Below are 13,847 nucleotides of genomic sequence, written 5' to 3' on the forward strand. Positions count from 1 at the left end.
TCAGAGTTCTCAGAGAATTTGCAGTTGGGATTATTTAAATACTGTTGATCTTTAAAATACTGTAGCAAATAGGAATGGGACCAGTAGACAGAAGGCGAGCAAATGTGGTACCAAATTTCAAAAAGGGGAGGAAAGAAAATATAGTTTGCAGCCTAGAAACTAGCGGTCTTGGCATTGGTCTTGGGTGATTTTCTAGATTATGGCATTTTAAATTTGTTTTATCATCACTTAGCAAGAAGTAGTGATCACTGGAAGCTAATAAGGAATTACTTAGGAAAAGTCATTTCAGACTTCTTTTTTTTTTTTTTTTTATATAGAGCAAGGTGATTGTTAGATCAGGGATACATTGTAGACATAATGTATTTGGATTTCATAAAGAATTCTATACAGCTCCCTGTCATATCTTTGTAAAATTGGTAGATTTGTAACTAGTCAAATGACCAATGTTGGCCTCAGAAGAGGTCTCTGGTAGCAAATCATAAGCACTCTGTTCTCGGTCTTGACCTAGTCTACCTTGGTTCGAGTTCTTAGACTACAGTGTTGATGGCATGCACTTTGGTGTACCAATAACAAGAAACTGGAAGGAGAGTGAATGTTTGATGACAAATTGAAATAACGGGTGAAATTACATTAGGTATAATTTAATAGAGATAAATGGCAAATCTTGCATTAGGTAGAAAAACAACTTTCATTCATTCAAGATAGATTTGACAAGGCTTAACAGTAGCACATGTGAAAAAGAAATATGGTTTTAGTTAACTGTGAATGCATAGCAGTTAACAGTGGACCGTAGCTGCCCCCAAATCCAATTGCGATCTTAAACTGCATTAATAGAAATCATATATCTAGATTGATGAAGCTGATAGTTATTCCCTTCTAGGTACATGCCAGATCTCTGTTGGAGTATTGTGCTTTGTTCTGATAATTGTATTTTATGACAGACCAGTTATAGTCTGGAAGAAATTATCCAGCATGGTATAGGGATTTGAAATCATGTTTTGTGCAGAAAAGTAGTTATAGACTAAAAGAAAACTCTAAGTACATGATACTATATTTAAATACATGTTCTGTGATACAGAAAAAAAAAATTAGATAGGAAAGTTTTGTAAATTCCAAATAAATTGGAAGAATTGCAAGGAGATGGATTTAATCTCAACATAAAACTTTGTAACAATTGGAGCCATTCCTTTATGGACTGTTTTCAGTGGTATTGTTACCTCCCTATGAGCTCTTTAGACAGAAGAAACATCATGCTTCCATTTTTGGAATGTTATAAAGTGTGGGGTTAGGTAGGAGCATTGGGTGACCTCTAGGGAAAAATCTCTTCCAGCTTTGAAATTCAGTGATTCCTTGCTTGATGGAGTGTGGACAAATTCCATAGGCAATGAAGGGCCATGAACAGAGGAAGAGATTGTTGTTGGAGGGAAGCACCAGAGATGGCATTTCCAAGGAGATGAGTTTTAAGCCAGTTTTCTAGAAAATGGCTGAGCAAAATCGGGAGAATAGCAAAATAATTTTATTTATGACAACTGGTAGATTTTGTTATGTGGAGAAATCTTCCAGCAAAGAATGCACTTGGAGATGGAGACTTCACAGACAAGTTTTATGTATTTTATGTGTGTGTGTGCATGTTTGTGTATATGTTGTACATACACATTTTAAATTTATTTTTTAAACTAAGAGAAATATTTAGCATTGACAACTTTTTATTTTGCTATGTAATAACATTAAGGAAGAACATTTCTAGTCTCTATTTCGTAAGAGAAAGGAAAGTAGGAAAGGAAGAACCTCAGAAAAAAGGTTTGTCTCCCCAAGAAAAGAGTACAGGTTTTATCACTGACATTAGCGAACACATGTAAATTCATTTCATGCAAGTATATGTGCCATTGTTTTATTTTCCTCATTTTACTGCACCACTGGCACTTTGTTCAGACCAGAATTTGGGAACCATGGAGATAGTAAGATCCTCTGATGGGAAGTTGGGGAATTTAAGACTTGTATTAGTTTTTGCTAGGTTATTCTTTATAACAAGCAATTTCAAAATCTCAATGGTTTATCACAGCAAGCATTTATTGTTCACTATTTTTCACTTATATTACATGAAGGCTGCATGTTAGCTCTGTGGTTCTTCTCCGTATTCCAGGTTGGCATCAGATCTCATCTGAGACAGGCCGTTCTCATGGCAAAGGAGCAGGAGTGGCTAAGCAAAACTGGGAAGTTACTTTTAAAGCTTTTACTCAAAAGTGGCATGTATTATACCCATTCATGTTCCATTGGCCAAATTAAGTCATGTGGCCAGCTCATATCAATGGAGTTGAGAAATATGAGGGTACTTGAAAAAGTGCATGGAAAAATAGAATTATATAATACTTCTCCCCCATACACACACACACAAGGGTACTTCAAAAAGTTTATAGAAAATTGGAATTGAAATAATACAAACCTTTCCAAGAACTTTTCAAAGTAACCTCGTATATGTGTGTGTGTATAAATGAGGAAAGGGAGATATTTGTAGACAACATACACTACAATAGAGCCATTTTAGAGGTTCATAGATGGGAGAGTGAGTGGCATGATGAAAACTAAGAAAAACAGTTTTTGAAGCAATAGTATCCATTGAGACTGGTGACATTGAAAACAGGAAGAGTAACTATTGAGGACAGCTTATTTCTTCCCATGATTCTGTAACTTCCACCCAACTATAGAATCCCAGTCACAAAATTTCAGCATAGCCAATCTCATAATGTCTGCTTTGGCACTGTGTGTTGCATTATAGTTGTAGTTCAAGTCCCAGATATCTTCACTTTTAATTGACTTTTTTGTTACCAAACTACAAGAATTCGGTCTAATAGATTTTGCTGGTCAATACTGTGCAAGAATACTCAGCAGTAAAAAGAAACAAAATAATAAAACATGCAGTAACATGAATCAATCTATGAATCATAATGCTATGTAAAAACAGTCAAATGTAAAGGACTGTATACTATATGAAACCTTTTATATGAAATTCCAGAAAGGCACATTCTGGTGACAGAAAGCAGATCAGTGGTTGCCTAGGACTAGAGTTCAGGGGAAGGATCAGCTGCAAATGGACAAGAGGAAGTTTTTTTGGTATGATGGAAATCTTTACCTTGATCATGGTAGAGTGTACATTTTATTGAATGTAAATTATGCTTCAATAAAACAATATGAAATAAAAAATTGTTATGGTCAGATAAGTGAGGATCAGCTTCTTTTTCAAAGACCAAAAGAAAAAAAAAAGGAGGAAAAAAATCAGTAATTCTTTCCATAAATCTTTGAACTTTTTGTGTATCTGTTTTAGGAAGAACTTGAAACAGCCAAGAAGTTTCTTTATTATGAAATGGGCTATAAATCTCGATCAGAACAGTTAACAGATCGCACTGAAATTAGCCTACTGCCTTCAGACATTGACAGGTACTTTTAATAAGTTTCTGTCTCTCTTTCTTTTTTCTTGGCCTATGTAAGTATGTTTTTCTTTTATTCAATTCCAGGTACAAGAAGAGATTTCATAAGTTTGATGCAGACCAAAAAGGCTTCATTACCATTGTTGATGTTCAGCGTGTATTAGAGGTAAATTTTTTTGGTTCAGTATGAGTCTTTGATAGCAGAAGAATATAAAGATAATATTAGATAATTTTTTATTATCTACTATTTCCTACAAGTAATATTTTTGTTTTACTATTTGAAAGCTTGATAACATTAGTAAAAGAATATGCACAACTTTTTTGTTTTGTTTTGTTTTGTTTTTGACCGGTAAAGGGATCGCAACCCTTGGCACGGTGTGGTCCGCACCACGCTCAGCCAGTGAGTGCACCGGCCATCCCTATGTAGGATCTGAACCCGCAGCCTTGGCACTACCAGTGCCACACTCTCCCGAGTGAACCACAGGGCTGGCCCAGAAAATGCAAAATTTTTAATTGAATCTCATTATTCTGTGCTTTTCTTTCACTTAGAGTATCAGTGTCCAAATGGATGAAAATACACTCCATGAAATTCTGAATGAAGTAGATTTGAACAAAAATGGACAGGTTGAGCTCAATGAATTTTTGCAGGTGAGTTGTGGTGAAAAGAGAGAAATGTATTTGCTTTTATCTTTTAGTTGTCGTTACCATAAGTAGATGTTCAGGAATGGAGTTTTAAGTCCACAGAGTTGTCACTTTATTCTGAAGCCAGCAAAGATTGATGTATCTGCTCTCAAGGATAAGGCTATGCTTGGTGCATTTTCTGTATTTTTGTAAGAAACATTTTGTTACATTGGGCAATTTAGATGAAATCCAAGTTAATTGTGGCTTAATGGGTTGAATAAGAAGCATGCTTTTTAAAGAAGTATGCCATGGAATATCACTGTTGGACCATTCTCTACCTACATCAAAAGAAGCAACATAATATATCTAATGTTCAAAGTAATTTTTTTTATGGAGGAAGTTTTAAAAAATCATAGTTTTGTTCATTTACAAGTGAGATTCATTTGAGAACATAATTATTAGATTCTTACATCGTAAAGAACCAGAAAATCCAAAGGAAGGAAACCTATACTCAGGGGTCAAGACCATATATTTTACACATTTCCATTTCCAATTTTTAACTCACTCAGAGCTCAGTTGTTTAGTATTTATAACTATGAAGTAAATAAATTTTGTTACTTTAACTGTAAATTGCATGTTACACATCATTCCTTAAAAGTTCCTTAAAATAAAGACATTGAACAAACCCATACATTATTTGTAGCTGTCCATATGACTCTGATCATATGAAGAATGTATTAGTTTCCAAGCAGCCTCGTTTTTTTCTTCATGCATCTTGGGCAGGTATTTCAAATGAATGCCAGGTCTTGCTTGCACCATGGCAATGATGAATGCTGAACATGAAATAAATTAATGCTGGGATTTTGGTCAATGTCAGCCCTTTCTTCACTGTGTCAAGTTAAACAAACAAGATCAAGGCAAAGGAAATGGTAATTGTCTCTCTGGAGATGAGCTGCAGATAAGAGCATTGTTGAATCTAAATGCAGAAAATTTTCACAGGTTGTGTCCAGCATTACAAAAAAGAATGTTTAGCTCTTTAGCTTACTGTTTAACTAAATGCACATTTTAAATTGAATTTAAAATTTATGCTTGGGAATTGGAACGCATTTAATGCATTTTTTGTGTAGCTTTTTTGGAGAATATTTTATTGTCTCAGAATTTTCGAAAACTTTTCTTCAAGGAAATGGCTTATGCTTCATTTCATGTGTGTTGTAAATAAACAACAGCATTTAAGGTTGAAAAACCTGGGATTTTAGAAACATTATATTTATGGATATGCTATGTGGTTTGGCTTCTAAGTAATTTTCTTGAATGCAGTAGAGTTAAACACATAGAAAATAATTTAAACCATCTGCAGATTTTCTTGTATTTTTTTAATAATTGAGTTTTCTTGTCCAATTTTAAATGAAAGAGACTATTCATGCTTCTACTAAGTGCAAATGCAGAGTGTAATTTTTAACTTAAAAATACTGACTGTATTTTTTATGAAATATATTCACACCCAAATGTTATTTTTTTTCTTGAAATATGGTTTCTAGATACATGTAATGTTTAAAGGAAAATTTTGAGTTTTAGAGGTTGATACATTGTATACTGTTTATGGCTAGAAAAAAGAGAAAGCAAAAATAAAAAAGACAAATCTCCAGCTCTGTCAGTTTTGTTAGCTCTGATAAACTTTTCAGGTCTTCCTGGAATCAGAGACAAAACAATGAGCAATAAATTGTTTTGTCTTCAGATGTCAGCATTCCTTATGTTATACTATGCCTCAGATGCAAATTCTGTTTTCAGATTTTTTTTTAATAAAATATTTTTCTCTTCTGAAGCTGAAGAGCCCATGTTTATCCTGATAAACATCTTTTCTGAATATAGATATGTTTTTAAAATAATTCTTCTGGAAGGATCACTATAGATTTTGCATGGTTACATGACTTTATTTCTAGGTTTGGGCTTTAATGACACTTTTGCATGTAGGAGTCCATCTCTAATAAGCAATAGCTTGTGAAACAGCTTTTAATAAGGTCATGAAATTCTGATCCAGCTTCTTGGCAGATGCCTCTGACTCTTATTCATAGTTGTTTTTAAGAAATATATCTCTATAAGCTAAAAATTGTAACCCTAAAAATACTTTAAAAATTTTCATACATATTTTTTCTGATGAATGGTTAAATCTGTTCTCTTTGAAGTAAATAAATAAAAAAGATTGGGGAAGCGAGATCAAGAAAAGCAAATAGTTAAAACCACGTCAACTTGAAAAGGAAAAAAATCCCCATGCTCATAATTGCAAAGTGCCTTCCAGATTAAAGGCCTTTGCCCGCTGACTGCATGTAATTTCGAGACTAATTCAGATTTTATCCATTGGATAAAAATGAATTAGCTAAAATCTGGGCTGTGGAGTGCTTTTAATTCTTAAGGTAGATCTCTGGATCCATTTTCAAGGACTTAAATGTAAATTACTTTAAAAAGTCTTTAAGGAATTTGGATTTAGGGGACTTGAAGTTATTAAGTACAGTAACACTAAAAAATGGTAGATAAATATAGGTCATGGTTTGTCTTTGTTCAGTCTCTGAGATTCCTTTTTAAGATTTTTAAATGGAATTGAAAATCCAATATTTGAAGTTGCTCAAAAAGAAAAAGAAAAAAAAAAAAAGTGTCCTGAGCACATTAAGGGGCAAAAAGTGGTGCATTAGATTTGCTTTTAAAGGCCAGCTGATTTGCTAGATAGATGGAGTTTTTGCAGCAGTGGTCGAAATACCTGCCCCTTCCCCTTTTTTTGAGATGTTCAAAAATTTTACTCTTCTTATTTGAGCTGTAGTACTTGCTATGGTTTTTGATGGAGCACTTAATTTCTTCTGCCTGTCACAATGGTAACCGTTAAAATGCCATGGAGAAAGGAGTAAGCTGGCCTGCCTTCTGAATCTGTTGTGTGTTTTCTCTTTAGCTGATGAGTGCTATTCAAAAAGGAAGGGTGTCTGGAAGTCGGCTTGCTATACTAATGAAAACTGCAGAGGAGAACCTTGACAGAAGAGTCCCAATTCCAGTGGACCGTAGCTGTGGAGGATTGTGAGTCTGAGCAGTAAATCCACAGTGAACAAACATAGGAACAACAAATCACCATGCAACAAACAAAGATGACTTAAACCACCCTAAAATAATGGATAAGGAGAGCTGCCTTTTTTGACACTGGAAAACATTCCAAAACTTTAGGATGTTGGTGTACTTACCAACTTTCTTTGTTGATAACTTATTTGTATTTGCTGTTCAATGTAGCTTCTAAAAAGAGTGTTTTTAGACATTTTTTTTCTCATTTTCAATGCACATTGATTTAATGTTTTGCATCCATTTTGTGACCTGTTAGACTTGACATGCTCACTTTTTGTTTATTCATTTATTCTGAATCAATTCTAGAGGCAGAATATTTTGGCAGAAATTGAAAAGAGAAACTGGAAAAGTATTGTGATATGCACAAAGCTCTGGACTTTAAACTTAAAGATTGCATTTATTGTTAAAAAGGGTGACCTATTGAAATGATAGTCTTTCTGGAGATTTCTCAGCCTCTTTCTCCTTCAGCTTGTCTTTCTTCTTCATCCAGACAATACAGTGGTACTTCAGAAAGTTCATGGAAAGACGGAATTAAAAGATAATATGAATCTTTCCATGAACTTTTTGAAGTACCTAGGTATTGCACAATTTTATATCTAGAGCATGACTGACAAAACTGGAAAGGGAAGAAAAAGTTTAAATCTGGTTACAGGAGTAAGTCTCAAAGAGAAACACTGAAAGCTTGCAGAATCACAGGTATAAGACAAGGATAGCATTGACATTTGCTGGGAGTTACAGTGATGGTTTCATCTCAGCAGTTCATTTTTTTCCCTAGTCACTGCTGGTTTTCTTTGACTATTATACTTGCCAGGAAGATCCTTGCTTTTCTTACTTTAAAACCAGCATGTAAGTGGCAAGTTGGATGTAATGTAAAAATTTCTCCAACCTTTACAGCAGTAATATATTTAAGGGTTAAAAACCTGTGGGTTATATAGCTGCATATAATAACATAATTTTCAATCCCCAAATCCTAAATTTTGGAGTATGTGATATTGTCAAACCTGGCCCATCATTTTTGGGGGTATGTGCCAACAGATAGTAAAAGAGGATAGAATAGACTTAAGTTAATTTAATTATAATTATACGTAAAGTAAGGTACAATACTTCAATATCCAAGGTCATTTTTGTTACTTAAAGCCTTTCCCCTGCTGTACTCAGTGGGAAAATTCTCAGCCAACCAAAATAAAATAAAACCACACACAATGCACACACACACACACACACACACACACACACACAACAAAAGCAAAAATCAGTGTGCATTAAATTTATAAGTAATGCATTGAATTTAAAAGACTAGTTTGGGATGTTTTTGCTATATTTTGGTGGCATTTTAATCGTCATCAGAATTTTTATGAATTGTTCTTTCTCTTGTGAAGTTAACTGCCTATTTTTTGTTTTTTAAGATCAGGTTCTGTTTGTAATGGTAAGCATAACACTTTTATCTCATAGTGGGTTTTTATTGTACAGATTTGAAGTCAGTTTTTTAAACTGGTTCATAAAATAGTTTTGTGCTGTTCTTTCTATCTATGTCAACACTGTAGAATATCTTCATGCCTCACTCAAGTGGGTTATGAACCTGTGTCATAATATGAACACTGGAGGTTCATTCACCTAAGCCTCCACCCACCACACCAACGCAAACAAAAACCACAAGGAAAGACAGTATCCTAGTTTGTTTTTAAATGAAGTTTAGATGCTTGCCACTTCCTAAAAGAAAACCTAAAACAGAGCAAATAAGAGATGCTCCCAGGTATCACTGTGAACTTTTTCTTTCAAGGTTTGAATTTTTACCCTGGATCTTTCTTTCTTTCTTTCTTTCTTTCTTTCTTTCTTTCTTTCTTTCTTTCTTTCTTTCTTTCTTTCTTTCTTTCTTTCTTTCTCTCTCTCTCTCTCTCTCTCTCTCTCTCTCTCTCTCTCTCTCTCTCTCTTTCTTTCCTTCCTTCCTTCCTTCCTTCCTTCTTTCTTTCCTTCTTTCTTTCTTTCTTTCCTTCCTTCTTTCTTTCCTTCCTTCCTTCCTTCCTTCCTTCCTTCCTTCCTTCCTTCCTTCCTTCCTTCCTTCCTTCCTTCTTTCTTTCTTTCTTTTTTATTTGAATAATGGAAATGTGGCTTTGCAATTTAGTGTTTTTCTATCAAGACAATGAATTTGTTTGTTTAGAGCAAGTGACACTTAATAGGTAGAAGAGCTGTCCTTTAAAACATCCAGATGATATGCCACAATATTGTACATTTGTGCTCTCTCCTTTTCTCTCTCTCTCTCTTTCTAGTTAGATCAAGAAACGATGACTTGTATCCTCCCTGATTCCATTACAGTAGGGTCCGGGATTAGAACGTGACTGGCCTGGGCAAATCTGTGTTTGTAAACAGGCCTTGTGCGTGCATGTTTTGCTATGAGTGAAGTTCCTTTAAAGACAAAGAAAAGTGCACTTTTCTTCTTTTGAATATATCTGCATTTGCTTAAAATCTGCAAACTCTAAAACATACACTCCTTCACCAATCCCAGAGACTTGTTTTGGTAATGAACCGGTTTCAAGCCATTACTGTGAATAAAGCACCCCAGCATTTTTGTGTAAGTTCTTAATTAAACCTGTACAGCTTCTTTATCTGATTCAGGAAAAGGGGAGAAGAAATAGGGAATAAGCTCCTTCAAACCCATTCCAAGAACAAATGAATTTTTTTTTCTTTTTTTATAAACATGATATTACTTGATTCTGTTGGGGTGGGTGTGGGTGTGCAGGGATTGCCTTTTATCACTAAGTGATTTGTTTCAAGAGCCTTTAAGGGGATTCAGGTGAAGGAACCCCTCCTTCTCTGCTGGAGAGTTGGATACTCCTTGAAGTAGCCCCCACCAAAGTCATAAAAACAGTGACAATGCTGGATTATTTGTTAAGCCAGGGTTGTCTGCCTCATATCCATCATGCTGTTTGCAATATTGCAATATCCTTGCTTTCAACCAATTTATGCTGAGTGTAACTTTAGGATTTCTACTATTAAAAGCATGCTCCCTATTCTGCTTTAGTTTTGGGGTTTGTTTTGTCTGTTTCAAAATCTGCAGCTTCCTCTTTTGTATAAAAAATTTTATTCTGACTTCTACTTAATATAGTGTAAGGGTCATCACTGATTTTATTTCCCTCTTTTATGTATTTCTAAAGATTTTTGGCATATGAATGTAATGATATGGAAGTCAGTGACTCTATAACTTGCACTGTTTTGCATTATGTCAAACTTTTTTAGGGAGTAAAAAAAGCCCTATTATGTTTTTAAAGAATATCAAGTATAAGACCACTACTGGGGTGAATATACACACTGCATGTTTTCATATGTGGCACTTTTATGTATTGTGTTGGGTTATTGTTCTAGATTGGGCTGTTAAATACTATGTTTGAGGCTGGGTTGTCATTTTTATAACTGTCTTGGTGTTTTATTGCTATTATTTATTACTTTTGATATACGGAATGAGCTGCATGCATTTATAGAGCAATAAGAGGATGTATTTAATGTGCCTTCTTTTTAACTGAATAAGACTGAAAGCATGAATCAATAAAACTGATTAAAATGGTCCATTTGCTGGCATTTTGATGTTACTTGCAGTCAGGCAAATAACTTTGATTACTGTTGAAGTTCAAAAAAAGTTTGAAAACATTTTCACAACCTGTATTTTAATGAAACTTACACGTTAATTCTTTTAGCTTGGAATTTTATAATTTCATCTCAAAAGTGAAATATCTGCATAGACAGATTTAATTTTATGAGACTGTCAGAATTATTTGTATTAATTTGTTGTTGCAGCCTTTAGGGCATGACTTCTGCATTTGTACAATCTTATTCTAAAATTATATTCATCCTGTTACAACTCAGTTGAATTCTCCCCCTCCCCCCCGGTTTTTTTTTTTTTTTTTTTTGTCAACCAGAGCCTTTCAGCCTAAACGTTCCCAGGCACACTGATGAATTTTATCATAACTAAAATCAATAGAAATGAATGGGAAAGATTACATAATCCATTTTGATCATCTTACATGTCAAGTTAGTGCAGGGTTGCCAAGTGTTGATAAATGCTCTGACAGAAGAAATCGCTATATATTTTCATTGTCAGTAAATCAGTAAAGCTGTTATCAGTTTTAACACAAATTTTATAATTCCCCTGTTATTTCATAGGTTTTAATTTACACATGTATATGAAGCATATTCTCTACATGTGGTTTAGATGTGCCGCTTCCTGGTTCTGCATGCTCAAAGGCATGTGTGAGCTTCTGAAGGTTCTTTGAAATTATATAGAATACCCCAAAGCGATGGCTCTCAGACAGACTTGGAACAATGAACTGTTTGTTCAGTGCCTGGAAAAAAAATACGTAGCAGTTCACAACATTTTTCATTGATCTATCTTATCACATTTGATAGCACTTAAAAATTTGCCAACATAAAATTTGTCAAAATACTGCTCCCAGGTTTGACATGTATGAAATTATGGTCCTTAAAAAAAAGGGAAATATGATACTAGCATCACTATTTTGCAGTCTTTGTCAACACTGCATTATCTCTGGTGTCAGATTTCACCTGATGACATTTGACTTGTAGAGGAAGGAAACAGCAGAAGTTTTAAATTGATCTGGCACCCTCATAATGAGAGAATTTCTGTATAGGAGGCAGAAATGATGAGCCTTTTGTGCCTGTACTTTGTATTTTAGATCTCTAATTAGCTACCTAACTTGCGAAATACAGGTACAGAATATGATGTATGTGAGCCTTGATGATATATCAGAGATAGTCCTGCAGGTCCTGTGCTAAGAAGGTCGTGGACCCTTTGTAAAAATCAACAGGTATCTTTACATTTTGTTAAATACCTGATCCAGAGTGATAAGATTCTTATGATCTGAAGGAAATACTGCTTTAGCAGAATTATCAGGGCTATTTTCCTTCTCCACATTTGGCATTGAATTGTATAGCTTAGCACACCCTGTATGTTCCCTATTAACTGTATTCATATTGGAGTTGCCTGAATCTAGTGAGGTTAAGGTATATATATATTATAGTCTTAGATAATATATCATGTTTCAGTGGAAGAGATTGGAGGATTGAGTCTCATGGTACCCGCCTTGGATATTAGAGCATGGCACATGGTCCAACTGTCTCCACCAGCTTCTGAGCCATTCAAGTCCTCTGTTTTGCGTCTTACACAGACCATTGCCTGCTTTCATTTTCCAGGTATAGTGGCTCCTGTAGAGCGCAGTTCCACTTTTCTTCTACATTGGCTGCTGCTAGCTTCCTTTTACTGTGTCAAGAAGGTGGCAGGTATAAAAATATGTACATTTTTTTCTTTCTGCCCTAGTTCCTATAAAAGAATATTTTTGATTAGGGAGAATCTTTCATTGGAGGCTGCTTATTCTTTATTTGTTTCAACCTCATACTATATAACTGAGTCTAAATTTTTTATTATTTTTTAAATCCAATTTAGACATATCTGGTTTTGTTTTAAAAGTTACCTTATTGTTTGTCTAAGTGATTTAAATGTAATGTGCTCAATCAACATACCACATTTCTTTAACCCAACTTAATGCCCTCTTTTAAGTGAGCAGTTTCCTCACTATATTCCCTTGTTCCTCCCAAGCTTTAGAGGAAATAGTCACTGCTTCTCCCCTTTTAATTTGTTGCTTGCTAGGTTTTCTCCCCCTTGCTTCAATATCAAATTTTTTGTTTGTTTGTTTTTCATCCCCATTATCAATTGATTTACAATTCATTTTTATGCATACGAAATTTTTTCTATTAAAGTTGAGAAGCTGTAAATCTTAGGTCCATTGAAATGACAGTGAGAAATATTTCATTTTATCCCATGAATTATTTGCCAACCTTATTGCAGAAAAATGGCAAAATTATGGTGTACCATGTTCTCACAAATTACTCTGCCTTACACCCCACCGCCATTCATTTCATTATCTATTTGGAAAGACTGAGAATCAGAATCCAGACACTTGTGGTAAACAATACTGATTTTACAGCAGGCTAATCAAAATTTCATAACATTACAAATTAATTCATCTGATACTGTGAAGAATTTAATTCATGTACAAAATATATCATCTATTTTATAAGTCAAAAACAGCTTGATATTAAAGTACATTCTGTGATTTGCTACTATAGCAAAAGGGGAAGGGTACCAAATTCCTTAAATAATGTATATAATTTTCATTGCGTTTCATATGTCAAGGTAGTCATTTATGTCCTGAAAGGTGTGTGCTTTGCACTGTGTTTGAACACTGTTAAAAAATCATGGCTTCTTCCAAAAAAGGACAAATCGTAGGTTTGCTTTTCACATATGACCTAGAGTGAAATATAGGAGGACCACCCCCTCCTATCTTCCTTACCCCCCCCAATTAGGAATATCCTCAAAAGTAAAAAACTGAATATATGTTTAAAGATAAACATTTTTTAAAAACAATGAATGAAACTAGTTACTGTAATGTCACAATGTTGCTAAATGGACAGATTTGGCCATTGCCCTTAATCTCTATTTTATAGTCAGATCTCTTAAGAAACCCTGGTCAGGTCTTTATACAGTTGAAAAAGTCAGGTTTATCCTAATAAATATATTTGTCATAGTGAGCTGCTAAACTGTTTTCAAAATGGGCCATTTTTTAAATGAAGCTTATCCAGCTTGATCCATGCTTTAAGCAGCACTGAACCATTAAATAAAAACCTGGGACAAAA

The 13,847-nt window shown here is 34.3% G+C and overlaps 1 protein-coding gene across 5 annotated transcripts in view; it reads left to right on the forward strand.

Annotated features, from left to right (window-relative positions):
• Window positions 1-13,847, forward strand: part of GPD2 (glycerol-3-phosphate dehydrogenase 2) — a 155,873-nt gene that overhangs the window by 138,269 nt on the left and 3,757 nt on the right. For 3 of the 5 annotated variants that reach the window (XM_063104109.1, XM_063104107.1, XM_063104114.1), the window contains exons 14-17: window positions 3,323-3,435; window positions 3,513-3,591; window positions 3,975-4,073; window positions 6,985-7,106. In XM_063104109.1, the coding sequence (XP_062960179.1) occupies window positions 3,323-3,435; window positions 3,513-3,591; window positions 3,975-4,073; window positions 6,985-7,106 (413 nt within the window). Of the gene's footprint in view, window positions 1-3,322; window positions 3,436-3,512; window positions 3,592-3,974; window positions 4,074-6,984; window positions 10,701-13,847 lie in introns of those variants that run through there. The other 2 variants (XM_063104125.1, XM_063104121.1) reach the window with 2 other exon arrangements.

The sequence above is a fragment of the Cynocephalus volans genome, chromosome 1 (assembly GCF_027409185.1).
Source record: "Cynocephalus volans isolate mCynVol1 chromosome 1, mCynVol1.pri, whole genome shotgun sequence".
Taxonomy (NCBI): Eukaryota; Metazoa; Chordata; class Mammalia; order Dermoptera; family Cynocephalidae; genus Cynocephalus; species Cynocephalus volans.